Genomic DNA, 19,527 nt, shown 5'->3' with positions numbered 1-19,527 from the left:
TGGATGAGAGAGCTTGGGAAGTGAGTCAGTTGTTGTTCGCTGATGATACAGCGCTGGTGGCTGATTCATGTGAGAAACTGCAGAAGCTGGTGACTGAGTTTGGTAAAGTATGTGAAAGAAGAAAGCTGAGAGTAAATGTGAATAAGAGCAAGGTTATTAGGTTCAGTTGGGTTGAGGGACAAGTCAGTTGGAAGGTAAGTTTGAATGGAGAAAAACTGGAGGAAGTGAAGTGTTTTAGATATCTGGTTGTGGATTTGGCAGCGGATGGAACCATGGAAGTGGAAGTGAGTCACAAGGTGGGGGAGGGGGCGAAAGTTCTGGGAGCGTTAAGAAATGTTTGGAAGGCGAGAACATTATCTTGGAAAACAAAAATGGGTATGTTTGAAGGAATATTGGTTCCAACAATGTTATATGGTTGCGAGGCATGGGCGATAGATAGGGTTGTGCGGAGGAGGGTGGATGTGTTGGAAATGAGATGTTTGAGGACAATATGTGGTGTGAGGTGGTTTGATCGAGTAAGTAATGAAAGGGTAAGAGAGATGTGTGGTAATAAAAAGAGTGTGGTTGAGAGAGCAGAAGAGGGTGTATTGAAATGGTTTGGTCACATAGAAAGAATGAGTGCGGAAAGACTGACAAAGAGGATATATGTGTCCAAGGTGGAGGGAATGAGGAGAAGTGGGAGACCAAATTGGAGATGGAAGGATGGAGTGAAAAAGATTTTGAGCGATTGGGGCCTGAACATGCAGGAGGGTGAATGGCGTGCAAGAAATAGAGTGAATTGGAACGATGTGGTATACCGGGGTCGACGTGCCGTCAGTGGATTGAACCTGGGCATGTGAAGCGTCTGGGGTAAACCATGGAAAGTTTTGTGGGGCCTGGATGTGGAAAGGGAGCTGTGGTTTCAGTGCATTATACATGACAGCTAGAGACTGATTGTGAACGAATGTGGCCTTTGTTATCTTTTCCTAGCGCTACTTCGCTAATGCGGGAGACAGTGACAGAGTGTAATATAATGAAATAAATGATATAACAGAGACTCATAGACAGCGACGAAGTATGATATAATGAAATGGATAATAGAACAAAGACTCACATAAATACACCTGTACATATTCTTGCTTCCCTTCATCTATCTCCTGTGCTACCCCTTCCCCCCAGGAAACAGCATCGCCACCCTCTGCTTCAGCGAGGTAGTGCCAGGAGAACAGACAAAAACGGCCACATTTGTTCACATTCAGTCTCTAGCTATCATGTGTAATGTACCGAAACCACAGCTTTCTATCCACATCCAGGCCCTACAGACCTTTCCATGATTTATCCCAGATGTTTCACATGCCCTGATTCAGTCCATTGACAGCATGTCGACCCCAATATACCACATCGTTCCATTTTACACTATTCCTTATGTGCCTCTCACCCTCTTGTATGTTCAGGCCCCAGTGGCTCAAAATATTTTTCACTCCATCCTTCCACCTCCAATTTGGTCTCCCGCTTCTCCTTTTTCCCTCCACCTCTGACACATATATCCTCTTTGTCAATCTTTCCTCACTTATTCTCTCCATCCGTCTCTGTAGTCCATGCCTCGCAACCACATAACGTTGTTGGAACTACTATTCATTCAAACATACCCATTTTTGCTCTCCGAGATAACGTTTTCTCCTTCCACACATTCTTCATCGCTCCCAGAACTTTCGCCCCCTCCCCCACTCTGTGACTCATGCCGCTTCCATGGTTCCATTTGCTTTTAAGTCCACTCCCAAATATATAAGAACTTCACTTCCTCCAATTTTTCCCCATTCAAACTTATATCCCAATTAAATTGTCCTTTAACGTCCCTTAACCTTACTTACTTTCTTGGGTAGGGGTGGGGGGTGCAAATGAGGTTTACCTGGTAAAGGTAATCCATGAAATAGTCTGTGAAGCTTTCCTGTGGTTGATGGGATCTGGTTTTGTTGCATTATACATGAATTCTAAATAGTGGATGCGTATGAATGAGGCCATTCATGTATTTTAGGTGTGACCTCAACGGCATACAAGTGTGAAATTTTTCTTCGTACTTGTTTGCTGTATGTAACGAGGTAGCACTATGCACTTGCCCTGCATTTTGGCAGACTGGTAGGGGCAGTAGCTAGAAGTTGTTGGTGGGAACATTTAGGCAGGTGCATTAGGTAGAAACACTATGTAAAAGTAGTTGTTAGGAGCATTAGGTAGTTGTAGTCAGTAGGAGCAGTAAGTAGGAGCCCCTGCAAACACTGCACTGGAGTTGCCCTCTGCCAGTGGCCTGTTAAGTGTTAGGCACTAAAGGCTAAGAAGCGGCACTGGACTTCTCTAGTCTTGGAGACTCTTTTGCCATGGCCAACCCCTTGAGGGAGTCCAGGTGGAACAGGCATCAGAGGGATAGATAGATATATAGAACAAGGTAGCACCAGTAACAGATGAAGAATGGCCTTATTTCTTTCCACTCTGTAGATGTCATGTATAATTCACCATATATGTATTATGTTTGAAAGGGAGAGGTCATTATTCATGATGGGCATGTTTAGAGGTCCCTCCCCAACCACTGGGGCTATGTTCCTGGAAGATCCTGTGGTTGGCAAGGCACAGAGCCTATGGGAAATGGGGGGGTTTAGAGTAGTGACCCATGGGATAAATTTTAGTTGTATATGGAAAACTTTAAGGTTAAAAGATAAGCAAGGTGTACTTCAAAAATAAGATGCCTTTGCAATAAAAGTACAAAAAATTGTGTAAACTGCAATGTAGTAATATGAAGGCAGGATGTCAGCATCGATGGTGCACTTCCGTACTCCTTCACTGCAGCCAACCAGCTACATTGCACAAAAGGCCATCTGAACTCTTACCCAAGCAACACAGGCTCGTTATGACACTTCTGTCTCTTTTTAGAAATGTTGGTCTGCTGGGCTAGACCAAAAGCAGCCCAGGGCCACTTCACACTTGCCTCATTGTATGAATGAAATTTTGATTGTGCCATGGAAAACTTGATGTATTCAAAACCATGGTAGGGAAGGGACCTCTGAATAGTAGTCCCCATGGTGTTGTACGGATGCAAGGCATGGGCTGTAGATCTGAATATACAGGAAGTGAATGTGTTAGAAATGAAATGTTTAAGGACAGTATGTGGTGTGGGAGGATTGATCAAGTAAGAAATGATAATGTGAAGAAGAGATGTGGTAGTAGGAAGAGTATTTTTGCAAGAGCTGAAAAGTGTTTGCTGAAATAGATTGGCCTTATGGAGAGAGTTAGTGAGGAGAGATTTACAAAGAGGATACATTTGTTGAAAGTGGAGGGAACAAGAAGGGTAAACCTTATCAAATATAGAAGGATGAAATGAATAAGGTTTTAAGTGTTCAGGTCCAGAACATGCAGGAAGGTGTAAGGTATTCATGAGATAAGAGTGATTTAGAGCAATGTGGTATGCCTGGGATGATGCTGGTAGTGGACTGATTTATGGCATGTGAAGTGGCTTAGGGTAACCATGGAATAGTCTATGAGGTCTAATTGTAGAAAGGGGGCTCTTGTGTCAGTACATGACACTTGACAGCTAGAGAATGGATGCGAGTAAATTGGGCCATGTCTTCATCTTATCCTTGAACTACCTCACTAAAAGTGGAATATGGCAAATAAGCATGAAAAAAGAAATTTTATAAAATTTTCGGCACATTTTTTTATAAGAAATAATTATTCTAATTTAGCATGACTACATATGTAGTGATTGTTATACAATTATGGTTTTTCCTGTTTATGATACTTGGTGTGTCTTACAAGTCCATTGTATCTTATACAGATTACAACAGAGAGCTGTCGGGATGGACCCTCTCTTCCTTAACCTTGGCCTACCACAGCAGGCAGCAACAGTGGCCTCAGTACCTACACCTCCTGTGACAAGTCAGGTTAATGGCCTTCCACAGGAATCTAAGCTGGCTACATATATTAGTGTAAGGCCATATATGCTTGTATTATACAGATTAATGGCTGAGAAGCCCCTACTTTTCTTACCGATACCACCTCTCTTTATATTGATAGTTTTCCCCCACTTAGTCTTTCCTTACTGGCCACTTCTTCACCTTATGAGCCTCTTAATATTACTTCAGAGCTACTTTTGATCTGAAAGTGTCAGAATTTCCATATGTATTCTATAAACCTGTGTGAATGCTCTCATCTGCATTTTCTGTAGGACTGTAGTATGAAGTATGCAGGCATATTCTTTTATGAGCACACTTTATTTCGCTTCATCATCTGTATTTCTCTGCAGGGTCTGATTGTTTCATGTTCTCCAATAGATATTGTACAGTGCTTCCCTAAATACATTCCCTTCCTCACTCACTCTCATGGTTTCTTAGAATCTCATGCTATGCCATTCTGTATTCAGTCTCTCCAGGTATCTGTTCTTACAAGCTTCTTTTCCAAAATTTTATATGCACTGAAGCTCCTTGCATACCATGGTTTTGCCAGTCTGGGGATAGGGGTGAAAGATTTCTCTCCACATATTCCCTGTGTGTTGTAGAAGGTAATGAAGAATGAGCAATAGCAGGAGGGGCTGGAAACCTTTATCTTGTACTTCAATCTCTGAAAGATAGAACATAAGGAGCCAAGCAAGGGGTGCTCATCCTCTGTGAAGACTCAGGCTGTGGTGTCTGAATGTGTGGATTAATTGAGATAAAACAAAGAAAAAGGAGTTGTAGATAGTGTGTTTGAAGTAAGCAGTCTGGATGTTCTGTCTCTGAGCAAAACTAGGCCCGGGAGATGAGTCAGTTGTTGTTTGCTTATGGCATGCCACCGATTGCAGATTCAAGTTACAAACTGAAGAATTTGATAGCTATATTTGGCAATGTGTGAAATTAGAAAGTTGAGAGTAAATGCGAATAAAGGCAAGGTTATTAGGTTTAGCAGTGCAAAAAAACAGATGTGATGGGGATGAGAGTTTGAATGGAGTGAACTTAGAGGAAGTGGAGTGTTTTAGAAACCTGGGAGTGGGCATAGCAGCAAAGGGAACCATGGAAGTGGAGCTGAGCCATAAGATGGATGGCTTGGCAAGATTTCTGAGAACATTAAGGAATGTTTTAAAAGAAAGATTGCTATCTGGGAGGGTGAAAATGGGTATATTTAAAGGTATTTTAGTGCAAATGATGTATGGATGAAAGGCATGGTCTATAGATGAATATGTATGGAAGGAAATGGATTTATTGGAAATTCATTGCTTGAGGAAAGTGTGTGGTTAGAGAAGTGATGATTGAGTTAGTAATGATAGAATAAGAGAGAGATGAGGTAATAAGGAGAATATGATTGAGAGAGGTGATGATGTACTGGAATGTTTTGGTCATATGGAGAGAATAAATGTGTAGCGGTTGAGAGAAAAGGTATGCTTATATGTGTCAGAAGTAGGGAGGACAAGAAGGGAAGGACCAAATTGGAAATGAAAGAATGGAATGAAAATTTTTTGAGTGCTTGGGGGCCTGAACATGCAGGAGGTTGAAAGACATGCATGGGATGTAGTTAATTGAGGGAATTTGGCACACAGTGGTCAAGGTGCTGTTAATGGACTGAACTGGGACATATGAAACAGCTAGGGGAAAACATGGTAAGGTCTGTGGGGCCTGGTTACGGATAGGGGTCTGTGTTTTTAGTGCATTACGCATTACCAATGACAGAATTTAGTCATAAGTGCTAGGAAAAGACAACAGAGGCCACATTCGTTCACACTGTCTCTAGCTGTCATGTGTAATGCACTGAAGCCACAGTTCATGCACTGAAATCATAGCTCAATATATGCTGTTGATTATTACAGCATATAGTATGAGTTTGGCTTGTTAGAAAATACTCATTGCATTACTATTGTGAAATTCTGTAAGCATCATTTTGCTAGGCATGGAATACATCATACTACTCACAGTGACAAAGGCCCACTGTTCACAGCTGTAGAATTTTAAGAATTCTTTAGGTTATATGGAATAGACCCCACAACTTCATCCCCCAATTATCCTAAAAGTCATGGCCTGGCAGAAAAAGTGAACAGACAGTAAAGAAGCTTATGAGGAAGGCAGCCAAAGAGGGAAGGATCCTTATCTAAGTGTGCTGGATTATAGAAATACTCCTGTTGAGGGGACACAAACCCCAGTCAGTTACATTTAGTAGAACACGAACCACACGCCCCACTTCTAAAGCCTAGTTACGACCAGAGAGACAGGACCCACTGACTATCTGACACCTACTCCAAGACTCACAAGATAGGCTGAAACTCTATGATTGAAGCTCTAAGCTATTGCCTGAACTGGAAGAGGGAAATGAGGTTAGAATCATTGACAGCACAAGTAAAGATTAAAAAAAGGGTGTTGTGGTTGCTCCTAGATCATATTTGGTTATGAATAGTGATGGTCAGATTTAACAGGAGAAATAGGCAGCAACTGCATAAGACAGCAGAAATTGCAAATTATCTAAGACATGCCAGTGGTTATGATGATGAACTGACTGATGTATGTCATGAATGAGGTGTTGTGACACTAGGAATCAACAGTAGATGAGCTGATTTGGAAGAAGTGACAAGTGCAGTGGACACAAATGGGGAAGGTACTCCAAAGAGAAGTAAGAATGATTCTAATGAGGTTAGAACATCTAGGGGTAGACTAGTACAACTTCTTAAGAGGTTAGATCTATAAATGTATGATGTAAAAGTAATCTTTGTACTTTGCATATCAATGAGTAATGTGCAGTTTATGTGTTTTTGTTTTTTGTAGTGGCGGGGAAGATGTAATATAATGATGTCAGTTTATATGGAAATTATATTTTCATTATATGACATATAGTAGTTCCAACAATGTTGTATGGTTGCGAGGCGTGGGCTATGGATAGAGTTGTGCGCAGGAGGATGGATGTGCTGGAAATGAGATGTTTGAGGACAATGTGTGGTGTGAGGTGGTTTGATCGAGTAAGTAACGTAAGGGTAAGAGAGATGTGTGGAAATAAAAAGAGTGTGGTTGAGAGAGCAGAAGAGGGTGTTTTGAAATGGTTTAGGCACATGGAGAGAATGAGTGAGGAAAGATTGACCAAGAGGATATATGTGTCGGAGGTGAAGGGAACGAGGAGAAGAGGGAGACCAAATTGGAGGTGGAAAGATGGAGTGAAAAGGATTTTGTGTGATCGGGGCCTGAACATGCAGGAGGGTGAAAGGAGGGCAAGGAATAGAGTGAATTGGAGCGATGTGGTATACAGGGGTTGACGTGCTGTCAGTGGATTGAATCAGGGCATGTGGAGCGTCCGGGGTGGGCCGTGGAGGGCTGTGTGGGTATGTATATTTGCGTGTGTGGACGTGTGTATGTACATGTGTATGGGGGGGGGTTGGGCCATTTCTTTCGTCTGTTTCCTTGCGCTACCTCGCAAACGCGGGAGACAGCGACAAAGTATAAAAAAAAAAAAAAAAAAAAAAAATGACATATTTCGACATATTTTGGTCGAGGTGGTGTGCAAAGTGAGAGGGTTAGGGAAAATGATTTGGTAAACAGAGAAGAGGTAGTGAAAGCTTTGCCGAAGATGAAAGCCGGCAAGGCAGCAGGTTTGGATGGTATTGCAGTGGAATTTATTAAAAAAGGGGGTGACTGTATTGTTGACTGGTTGGTAAGGTTATTTAATGTATGTATGACTCATGGTGAGGTGCCTGAGGATTGGCGGAATGCGTGCATAGTGCCATTGTACAAAGGCAAAGGGGATAAGAGTGAGTGCTCAAATTACAGAGGTATAAGTTTGTTGAGTATTCCTGGTAAATTATATGGGAGGGTATTGATTGAGGGTGAAGGCATGTACAGAGCATCAGATTGGGGAAGAGCATTGTGGTTTCAGAAGTGGTAGAGGATGTGTGGATCAGGTGTTTGCTTTGAAGAATGTATGTGAGAAATACTTAGAAAAGCAAATGGATTTGTATGTAGCATTTATGGATCTGGAGAAGGCATATGATAGAGTTGATAGAGATGCTCTGTGGAAGGTATTAAGAATATATGGTGTGGGAGGCAAGTTGTTAGAAGCAGTGAAAAGTTTTTATCGAGGATGTAAGGCATGTGTACGTGTAGGAAGAGAGGAAAGTGATTGGTTCTCAGTAAATGTAGGTTTGCGGCAGGGGTGTGTGATGTCTCCATGGCTGTTTAATTTGTTTATGGATGGGGTTGTTAGGGAGGTAAATGCAAGAGTTTTGGAAAGAGGGGCAAGTATGAAGTCTGTTGGGGATGAGAGAGCTTGGGAAGTGAGTCAGTTGTTGTTCGCTGATGATACAGCGCTGGTGGCTGATTCATGTGAGAAACTGCAGAAGCTGGTGACTGAGTTTGGTAGTGTGTGGAAGAAGAAAGTTAAGAGTAAATGTGAATAAGAGCAAGGTTATTAGGCACAGTAGGGTTGAGGGTCAAGTCAATTGGGAGGTGAGTTTGAATGGAGAAAAACTGGAGGAAGTGAAGTGTTTTAGATATCTGGGAGTGGATCTGTCAGCGGATGGAACCATGGAAGCGGAAGTGGATCATAGGGTGGGGGAGGGGGCGAAAATTCTGGGGGCCTTGAAGAATGTGTGGAAGTCGAGAACATTATCTCGGAAAGCAAAAATGGGTATGTTTGAAGGAATAGTGGTTCCAACAATGTTGTATGGTTGCGAGGCGTGGGCTATGGATAGAGTTGTGCGCAGGAGGATGGATGTGCTGGAAATGAGATGTTTGAGGACAATGTGTGGTGTGAGGTGGTTTGATCGAGTGAGTAACGGAAGGGTAAGAGAGATGTGTGGAAATAAAAAGAGCATGGTTGAGAGAGCAGAAGAGGGTGTTTTGAAGTGGTTTGGGCACATGGAGAGAATGAGTGAGGAAAGATTGACCAAGAGGATATATGTGTCGGAGGTGGAGGGAACGAGGAGAAGAGGGAGACCAAATTGGAGGTGGAAAGATGGAGTGAAAAAGATTTTGTGTGATCGGGGCCTGAACATGCAGGAGGGTGAAAGGAGGGCAAGGAATAGAGTGAATTGGAGCGATGTGGTATACCGGGGTTGACGTGCTGTCAGTGGATTGAATCAAGGCATGTGAAGCGTCTGGGGTAAACCATGGAAAGCTGTGTAGGTATGTATATTTGCGTGTGTGGACGTATGTATATACATGTGTATGGGGGGGGGGTTGGGCCATTTCTTTCGTCTGTTTCCTTGCGCTACCTCGCAAACGCGGGAAACAGCGACAAAGTATAATAAAAAAAAAAATAATAATGACATATTTGTATTATTTGTTGCTTTTATAGCTGGTAATTATATCATATTCATTTTAGAAGGAATATGAGATGATTACCTGGGGATAGGGGAGAAAGAATACTTCCCACACACTCCTCACGTGTCGTAGAAGGCAACTAAAGGGGACAGGAGCGGGGGGCTGGAAACCCTCCCCTCCTTGTATTTTAACTTTTTAAAAGGGGAAACAGAAGAAGGAATCACGTGGGGAGTGCTAATCCTCCTCGAAGGCTCAGATTGGGGTGTCTGAATGTGTGTGGATGTAACCAAGATGAGAAAAAAGGAGAGATAGGTAGTATGTTTGAGAAAAGGAACCTGGATGTTTTGGCTCTATGAGTGAAACGAAGCTCAAGGGTAAAGGGGAAGAGTGGTTTGGGAATGTCTTGGAAGTAATGTCAGGGGTTAGTGAGAGGACAAGAGCAAGGGAAGGAGTAGCACTACTCCTGAAACAGGAGTAGTGGAAGTATGTGATAGAGTGTAAGAAATTAAACTCTAAATTGATATGGGTAAAACTGAAAGTGGATGGAGAGAGATGGGTGATTATTGGTGCATATGCACCTGGGCATGAGAAGAAAGATCATGAGAGGCAAGTGTTTTGGGAGCAGCTGAGTCAGTGTGTTAGTAGTTTTGATGCATGAGACCAGGTTATTGTGATGGGTGATTTGAATGCAAAGATGAGTAATGTGGCAGTTGAGGGAATAATTGGTGTACATGGGGTGTTCAGTGTTGTTTATGGAAATGGTGAAGAGCTTGTAGATTTATGTGCTGAAAAAGGACTGGTGATTGGGAATACCTGGTTTAAAAAGAGAGATATACATAAGTATATAGGAAGTATATGTATGTAAATAGGAGAGATGGCCAGAGAGTTTTATTGGATTACATGTTAATTGATAGGCGCATGAAAGAGAGACTTTTGGATGTTAATGTGCTGAGAGGTGCAACTGGAGGGATGTCTGATCATTATCTTGTGGAGGCGAAGGTGAAGATTTGTTGAGGTTTTCAGAAAAGAAGAGAGAATGTTGGGTGAAGAGAGTGGTTAGAGTGAGTGAGTTTGGGAAGGAGACTTGTGTCAGGAAGTACTAGGAGAGACTGAGTACAGAATGGAAAAAGGTGAGAGCAAAGGAGGTAAGGGGAGTGGGGGAGGAATGGGATGTATTTAGGGAAGCAGTGATGGCTTGCGCAAAAGATGCTTGTTGCATGAGAAGCATGGGAGGTGGGCAGATTAGAAAGGGTAGTGAGTGGTGGGATGAAGAAGTAAGATTATTAGTGAAAGAGAAGAGAGAGGCATTTGGACGATTTTTGCAGGGAAATAATGCAAATGAGTGGGAGATGTATAAAAGAAAGAGGCAGGAGGTCAAGAGAAAGGTGCAAGAGGTGAAAAAGAGGGCAAATGAGATTTGGGATGAGAGAGTATCATTAGATTTTAGGGAGAATAAAAAGGTGTTTTGGAAGGAGGTAAATAAAGTGAGTAAGACAAGGGAACAAATGGGAACTTCAGTGAAGGGGGCTAATGGAGAGGTGATAACAAGTAGTGGTGATGTGAGAAGGAGATGGAGTATTTTGAAGGTTTGTTGAATGTGTTTGATGATAGAGTGGCAGATATAGGGTGTTTTGGTCAAGGTGGTGTGTAAAGTGAGAGGGTTAGCGAGAATGATTTGGGAAACACAGGAGAGGTAGTAAAAGCTCTGTGGAAGATGAAAGCTGGTAAGGCAGCGGGGGTTTGGATGGTATGGAATGGAATTTATTAAAAAAAGGGGTGACTGTATTGTTGACTGGTTGGTATGGTTATTTAATGTAAGTATGACTGATGGTGAGGTGCCTGAGGATTGGCGGAATGCTTGCATAGTGCCATTGTACGCCATTGTACAAAGGCAAAGGGGATAAAAGTGAGTGCTCAAATTACAGAGGTATAAGTTTTTTGAGTATTCCTGTGAAATTATATGGGAGGGTATTGATTGAGAGGGTGAAGGCATGTGCAGAGCATCAGATTGGGGAAGAGCAGTGTGGTTTCAGAAGTGGTAGAGGATGTGTGGATCAGGCGTTTGCTTTGAAGAATGTATGTGAGAAATACTTAGAAGAGCAAATGGATTTGTATGTAGCATTTATGGATCTGGAGAAGGCATATGATAAGAGTTGATAGAGATGCTCTGTGGAAGGTATTAAGAATATATGGTGTGGGGGGCAAGTTGTTAGAAGCAGTGAAAAGTTTTTATCGAGGATGTAAGGCATGTGTACATGTAGGAAGAGAGGAAAGTGATTGGTTCTCAGTGAATGTTGGTTTGCAGCAGGGGCACGTGATGTCTCCATGGTTGTTTGATTTGTTTATGGATGGGGTTGTTAGGGAGGTGAATGCAAGAGTTTTGGAAAGAAGGGCAAGTATGCAGTCTGTTGTGGATGAGAGAGCTTGGGAAGTGAGTCAGTTGTTGTTCGCTGATGATACAGCGCTGGTGGCTGATTCATGTGAGAAACTGCAGAAGCTGATGACTGAGTTTGGTAAAATGTGTAAAAGAAGAAAGCTGAGAGTAAGTGTGAATAAGAGCAAGGTTATTAGGTACAGTAGGGTTGAGGGACAAGTCAATTGGGAGGTAAGTTTGAATGGAGAAAAACTGGAGGAAGTGAAGTGTTTTAGATATCTGTAAGTGGATTTGGCAGCGGATGGAACCATGGAAGTGGAAGTGAATCATATGGTGGGGGAGGGGGTGAAAGTTCTGGGAGCATTGAAGAATGTGTGGAAGCCGAGAACATTATCTCGGAAAGCAAAATTGGGTATGTTTGAAGGAATAGTGGTTCCATTAATGTTATATGGTTGCGAGGCGTGGGCTATAGATAGAGTTGTGCGGAGGAGGGTGGATGTGCTAGAAATGAGATGTTTGAGGACAATATGTGGTGTGAGGTGGTTTGATCGAGTAAGTAATGATAGGGTAAGAGAGATGTGTGGTAATAAAAAGAGCGTGGTTAAGAAAGCAGAAGAGGGTGTTTTGAAATGGTTTGGTCACGTGGAGAGAATGAGTGAGGAAAGATTGACCAAGAGGATATATGTGTCAGAGGTGGAGGGAATGAGGAGAAGTGGGAGACCAAATTGGAGGTGGAAAGATGGAGTAAAAAAGATTTTGAGTGATCGTGGCCTGAACATGCAGGAGGGTGTAAGGCGTGCAAGGAATAGAGTGAATTGGAACGATGTGGTATACTGGGGTCGATGTGCTGTCATTGGATTGAACCAGGGCATGTGAAGCATCTGGGGTAAACCATGGAAAGTTGTGTGGGGCCTGGATGTGGAAAGGGAGCTGTGGTTTCAGTGCATTATACTTGACAGCTAGAGACTTGAGTGTGAACAAAAGTGGCCTTTGTTGTCTTTTTCTAGTGCTACCTCGTGCAAATGCAGGAGGAGAGGGGTGTTATTTCATGTGTGTTAGGGTGGCAATGGGAATGAATAAAGGCAGACAGTATAGATTATGTACATGTGTATATATGTATATGTCTATGTGTGTATATATATGTATATGTTGAAATGTATAGGTATGTATATTTGTGTGTGTGGACGCGTATGTTTATACATGTGTACGTGGGTGGGTTGGGACATTCTTTCGTCTGTTTCCTTGCGCTACCTCACTAATGCGGAAGACAACGACAAAGCAAAATAAATAAATAGATAAATCCTTTTAAAAGGACTTGTCATGATGCAAGGGATTAAGGTGCAATTGTGTATTGTTGGAACAATAATGATAGCTGTTTCTCTCAATCTCTGCCTTTTTACCTTAAAGCCACTTTGAAATGGCACTTATTACAAAGAGTTGAAGTGTAAGTATGGAAGTGAAGAAAGGATTAAGGGACAGCATAGTCCTCTTGACACTGATGTGCAGCTAAACGTGGACATGGAATGTCAGAGGTCAAGTCTTAATCCAGGCAGTGAAAATGGGCTATTTAAGTGGAAAATATGGTATGACTAAATGGAATGAAGAAAGAAATGAGGGGATGTATGAGAGCTTTGTTATGGCAGGAAATCCATATGGAATGAACTGTGGAGTGGTAGAGTGGGTGAAACATAGTACTTTGAGATGGTTTGGGCATGTGGAAAGAATGCAAGACAAGGAGGGTGCGTGATAGTACGATTAAATGGATTGGTGTGAGAGGTAGGACACTTGTGACATTGGAAAATAGATTGAAAGAGTGCTGAAGGAAGAGAAATAATGGAAGACTGCATGGAATGGCGTATGTGAGGGAGGCATGTAAGTGCTGGGATAGATGGTGAATGGATGACATAATACTTAGAGGTGGTTTGGGCATGTGGAAAGAATGCAAAATGGAGAGTTCACAAGGAGAGTTTATGATAGTATGATTAAAGGGATTGGTGTGAGAGGAATACCACCTGTGACATGGGAAAACAGTGTGGAAGAGTGCTGAAGGCAGAGAAAGGGATGAAGAATATGTGGAATGGTGTATGCAAGAGGCATGTGAGGACAGGGATACATGGAGACTCTCTTTGCCATGGTCACCCCCTTGATGGGAGGTCATGGCTGGAATGGTTGTCACAGATATAGGTGGGTAGGTAAGGTATTATTCAAAATGATGATAAAAAAGTGTAACACATCCATGTAATTTCAGATGAATATATGTACCAAGCACAGTGAAGTTTAAAACAGGTTGGAAGGGAAGCTGTTTGGTTCTTGAGCCAATACAGCTTATATATCATTGTCATGATTTTTGGGAGAGGGGGCAATCTCTGAGTATAGTTAACTTAAGTCTGATGCAAGCCTTTTTTTTTTTTTTTAAGTGAGGCTGTACCCCCTGGAGTGTAGATGGGAGAGCTATATTGTCAGTGGTTGTCACAGATATAGATGGGTAGATAAGGTATTATTCAAAATGATGAGAAGAAAGTGTGACACATCCTTGTAATTTCAGATGAATATATATACCAAGCACAGTAAAGTTTAAAACAGGTTGGGAGGGAAGCTGTTTGGTTCTTGAGTCAATACAGCTTATATATCATTGTCATGATTTTTGGGAGAGGGAACAATCTCTGAGTATAGTTAACTTAAGTCTGATGCAAGTTTTTTTTTTTTTAAGTGAGGCTGTACCCCTTGGAGTGCAGATGGGGGAGCTATATTGTCTGTACCTAGAAAATCCTAGAATACATGGTCCCTAACTTACTCTTGGAGATAACTTCCTCTTGGCATGACAGGTACATAAAAATTCTACCTCTGAAATCTAAATGTGTTTTATGCACAATAAAAAAGAACTCAAACATCTGGGACCATAAACTCTTCAACATGACAGGCATAGAAAACCCTTGAAATACTACTCCTGAAATCTAAATGTGTTATATGCACAATAAAATAGAACTGGAGGAAGTGAAGTGTTTTAGATATCTGGGAGTGGATCTGGCAGCGGATGGAACCATGGAAGCGGAAGTGGATCATAGGGTGGGGGAGGGGGCGAAAATCCTGGGGGCCTTGAAGAATGTGTGGAAGTCGAGAACATTATCTCGGAAAGCAAAAATGGGTATGTTTGAAGGAATAGTGGTTCCAACAATGTTGTATGGTTGCGAGGCGTGGGCTATGGATAGAGTTGTGCGCAGGAGGATGGATGTGCTGGAAATGAGATGTTTGAGGACAATGTGTGGTGTGAGGTGGTTTGATCGAGTGAGTAACGTAAGGGTAAGAGAGATGTGTGGAAATAAAAAGAGCGTGGTTGAGAGAGCAGAAGAGGGTGTTTTGAAGTGGTTTGGGCACATGGAGAGGATGAGTGAGGAAAGATTGACCAAGAGGATATATGTGTCGGAGGTGGAGGGAACAAGGAGAAGAGGGAGACCAAATTGGAGGTGGAAAGATGGAGTGAAAAAGATTTTGTGTGATCGGGGCCTGAACATGCAGGAGGGTGAAAGGAGGGCAAGGAATAGAGTGAATTGGAGCGATGTGGTATACCGGGGTTGACGTGCTGTCAGTGGATTGAATCAAGGCATGTGAAGCGTCTGGGGTAAACCATGGAAAGCTGTGTAGGTATGTATATTTGCGTGTGTGGACGTATGTATATACATGTGTATGGGGGGGGGGTTGGGCCATTTCTTTCGTCTGTTTCCTTGCGCTACCTCGCAAACACGGGAGACAGCGACAAAGTATAATAATAATAATAAAAAATAGAACTTGATTATCTGGGGCTATAAACTCTTCATCATAGTCCTGCAGTCATACTTGCCTGATTGTTTCCAATCATCACAAACACTATGGGGTATGCAGTGGAGAAGTTTAAGAGTACCCTGAAAAAGTATGAAAAAAGTGTGCCAACCAGGCTGTGGAGGCTACATTGGCCTGTGGGCTGCGACTTCCTAAACCTCAATTGACCATTGACCCAACTCATCCTCCTGTGCCCTGCCTGAGATATGGGGGTTGAAGACTTTTAAAGGCTTCACCAGGTAATGACTGGAGATTATTTTGGGTATAGGGGTTTAGTGCTGCCGCGAAGAACTGAGTGCAGAAAATGCTGAAATGAAATTGCATTGGAAGTAATTTTGTTTCATTATACAAGTGTTTTTGTCTTGGTAAATCTTATGTAAAGACGTTTAGTTTTTCTGTAATGAAGTCCAGGTTTTTTTCTCAAGTTATTCCTTATCTTTCCTGGTAATAGATTGAACATACTTAGGCCCTTTGCATTTATCCCTTTTTCTGATGTTTCCTACTGAATTGCTACTCTTAAACTGAATGTAGTTACAAAGTCCTTACGGGCTTTCAGTCTAGTAAGGATATATGTTTGCAGGTTAAAGCATAAGCCTGGCAGTGTTTTCCATCTGTTTATGATTCATTTTTGATTTATTTGATTTTTTTTTAAAGTTTCTGAATATGTTTTTTCCATGCAATGGTTTAGAGATAAGTAAATCTTTATATTCTCCTTGAGAATGATGTGTCATTAAGACAGCAGGCTTTTCTCTCCACAGTTCATTTCTAAGTACAGTAATGAAGAATACATAACAGGTTTGTGGATTTTATAACTGTAGAACTTAGTGTACTAGCTAAGATTATGGCAATGATTCTTTTTACATTAGATTTGTGTTTCACATATGGTGTATACCCAAGGTGTACATTTATGTGCTTATAGCATCCACATAGGTTGGGACTTATGTGCATGAAAGTTTAAGTACATGTCAAAACATATGTCATTGAGTGAGCACAGGTTATGAATATATTTCATACAATTTGCCACTGAAGATGCTCAGTTTAAACTTGCAATCACTTTGCTTTGAACTATCAGGCTACTCATTTGAAGATGGCCCATGGCAGCAGTGAAATATGGCTTATTTACTGTAAAACAAGAAGAGTGAAATACAACTATCTTTTGATTATCTGCTATAATTTTAATATTTCAGAATCGCCAGCAGCTGGCTACATCAACACAGCAACAGCAGCAGCAGCAACAACAGAAACAACAACAACAGGAACAGCAGCAACAACAAAATCTTACAAAGAGTGTTGCTGCCTTGAGCCTTGATGGTGTTGGTACAAGGAAAGTTAGTGTGGTGAGTGAAAAGACCTTGTGATTTTTAGTATTTTGACTAGAGTTGCTTTCTGCCAATGGCCTGTTAAGGGTGAGGCACTAAAGGTTAGAAGCAGCATTAGAGTTCACCAGTTATGGAAACTCTTTTGCCCGGCAACCCCCCTTGAGGTAGTTCTAAGAGGAAATGGGCATCAGAGTTATAGATAGAGAGATAGAAAATGAGTAAATCATTAATTTCAGAACTGATTATTTCAGTTCTAGACAGTGAAAGCTCTTATTTTATATATGAAGCATTGAATGCTTTGGGTAGCAAGATGTTCCAAAACTGTTTAAAGTGTGCATACTGTTACTGTGATTTATGTCTGTATGTAAAGCCAAACAGGAGTGTCACAATATACTGTGAAATTGGTACCAAGAAGGTTTGCACCGTATTGAATCATGTTAAATAGAGATGGGATGTGGTGGTGAGATGTGATGAATGCTGTTTGCTGATGACATTGTGTTGTTTGCAGAGTGAAGAGGGGTTGCAGGTTATAAGTGTGTTTTATGTGTGTAAGTGTAGGCAATTGAAGGTAATTGCAAGTAATTGTAAAGTAATGGTGTTTGAAAGGAAAGAGAGTGAAAGTATAGAATTTGTAAAGATCTGTAGACTGAGGGAAGAAAGTGTACAAAACTGAGATGCAGATATGTAGGGAGAAAGACTGAAAGAGGTGATAGAATTTAAGTATATGGGAGCTATTTTGAGTAAGTCTAGTGATATGGAAGAAGATATAAGGTGGGGAGCAGTTCAGATTAATGTAGGGTAGAGGTACAAGTATAAAAGTGTATGAAGGATTAAGGGACAGCATAGTCTTCCAGATCCTGACCTATGCAGCTGTAACATGGACATGGGATGAGTCACAGAGGTCAAGCATCCAGGTTGTGGAAATGAATTATTCAAGAGGAGCATGTGGTATGACTGGATGAAATGGAAGTATGAGGTATTTTTTTCTAAATAGTTCTCTTCAGCAGGTTCTTATCTAATGCATTAACTATTATTTATCTACATATTCAGTGATGAAATGAGGAGATGGAGTGAGTATTTTGAAGTTTTGTTGAATGTGTTTGATGATAGAGTGGCAGACATTGGATGTTTTGGTTGGGGTGGTGTGTGAAGTGAGAGGGTCAGGGAGAATGGTTTGGTAAACAGAGAAGAGGCAATGAAAGCTTTGCAGATGCAAGCTGGCAAGGTGGTGGGTTTGGATGGTATTGCAGTGGAATTTATTAAAAAAGGAGGGTGACTGTGTTGATTGGTTGTTAAGGATATTCAGTATATGTATGGATCATGGTGAAGTGCCTGAGGATTGGCAGAATGCATGCATAGTGCCATTGTACAAAGGCAAAGGTAATGAGGGTGAGAGTTCAAAATACAGAGGCTTAAATTTGTTGAGTATTCCTGGGAAATTATATGGGAGAGTATTGATCGAGAGGGTAAAGGCATATACAGAGCATCAGATTGGGGAAGAGCACTGTGGTTTCAGAAGTGGTAGAGGATGTGTGGATCAGGTGTTTGCTTTGAAGAATGTGTGAGAAATACTTAGAAAAACAGATGGATTTGTATGTAGCATTTATGGATCTGGAGAAGGCATATGATAGGGTTGATAAATTTGCTTTGTGGAAGGTTTTAAGATTATATGGTGTGGGAGGTAAGTTGCTAGAAGCAGTGAAAAGTTTTTACCAAGGGTGTAAGGCATGTGTGTGAGTAGGAAGAGAGGAAAGTGATTGGTTCTTTCACCCTTTCATTACTTACTCAATCAAACCATCTCACACCACATATTGTCCCCAGACATCTCATTTCCAGCACATCCATCCTAATCTGCATATCCTTATCTACAGTCCATGCCTTGCATCCATATGATATTGTTGGGACTACTATACCTTGAAACCTATCACTTTTAATCTTCCCTGATAATGTCACCTCTTCTAGAACCTTTGCCACTTCACCCACCCTGTGACTCACTTCTGCTTCCATTTGTTGCCACGTCCAGGTATCTAAAACACTTCATTCCTCCAATTTTTCTCCATTACAAGTCACACCCCCAACTAACCTGTCCCTAAACCTTGCTGAACTTAATGACCTTGCTTTTATTCTTATTTACTCTAAACTTCCTCCTTTAACACACTTCTAAACTTAGTCATCAGCTTCTGCTGTCTCTCACTTGAATCTGACACCAGTACTGTATCATCAGCAGACAACTTTCTCATTGCCTAGGCCTTCTCATACCCAACAGATAACATATTCACCCCTCTCTCCAAGACTTTCGTATCTATCTTCCTCACCACCCAATCCATAAACAAATTAAACAGACATGGTGACATCACACACACCTGCTGCAATCAGGTAAATTGGGTTGGACATTAGGAGAAATTGAGTAAGGAAAGGTTAACCAAAAGAGTATGTGTTAAAAGTGGAGGGACCAAATTGGAGATGGAAGGTTAGAGTGAAAAAGATTTTGAGTGTTCAGGGCCTGAATGTGCCGAATGACGAAAGACATTCACAGGATGGAGTGAACTGGAACAATTTGGTATACAGGAATCTATGTGTTGTCAGTGGACTGAACCAGGGCTTGTAAAGCAGGCAGATTAAACCATGGAAAGGTCTTGGGACCCAGTTGTGGATGGGAAGCTGTGGTTTTGATGCATTACTCACAACAGCTAGAGAATGAATTCGATGAAATGTTACCTTTCTTACTCTGTTCCTGTTACTCCCTTGCTGACATGGGAAATGGTGATCAAGTATGAAAAAAATT

The 19,527-nt window shown here is 41.6% G+C and overlaps 1 protein-coding gene across 5 annotated transcripts in view; it reads left to right on the top strand.

Annotated features, from left to right (window-relative positions):
- PAN3 (Poly(A) specific ribonuclease subunit PAN3) overlaps positions 1-19,527 on the top strand; it is a 224,852-nt gene that overhangs the window by 35,349 nt on the left and 169,976 nt on the right. For all 5 annotated transcript variants that reach the window (XR_011715398.1, XM_071684307.1, XM_071684306.1 and 2 more), the window contains 2 exons: positions 3,803-3,953; positions 16,611-16,760. Coding sequence is in view for 4 of the 5 variants with exons in the window: in XM_071684307.1 (XP_071540408.1) it covers positions 3,825-3,953; positions 16,611-16,760 (279 nt within the window). In the remaining variant the exon portion in view is untranslated. The remainder of the gene's footprint in view (positions 1-3,802; positions 3,954-16,610; positions 16,761-19,527) is intronic.

Source organism: Panulirus ornatus, chromosome 38, assembly GCF_036320965.1.
Source record: "Panulirus ornatus isolate Po-2019 chromosome 38, ASM3632096v1, whole genome shotgun sequence".
Classification (NCBI taxonomy): Eukaryota; Metazoa; Arthropoda; class Malacostraca; order Decapoda; family Palinuridae; genus Panulirus; species Panulirus ornatus.
Note: the sequence above shows the minus strand (reverse complement) of the source record. Positions and strands in the feature narration are given on the sequence as shown.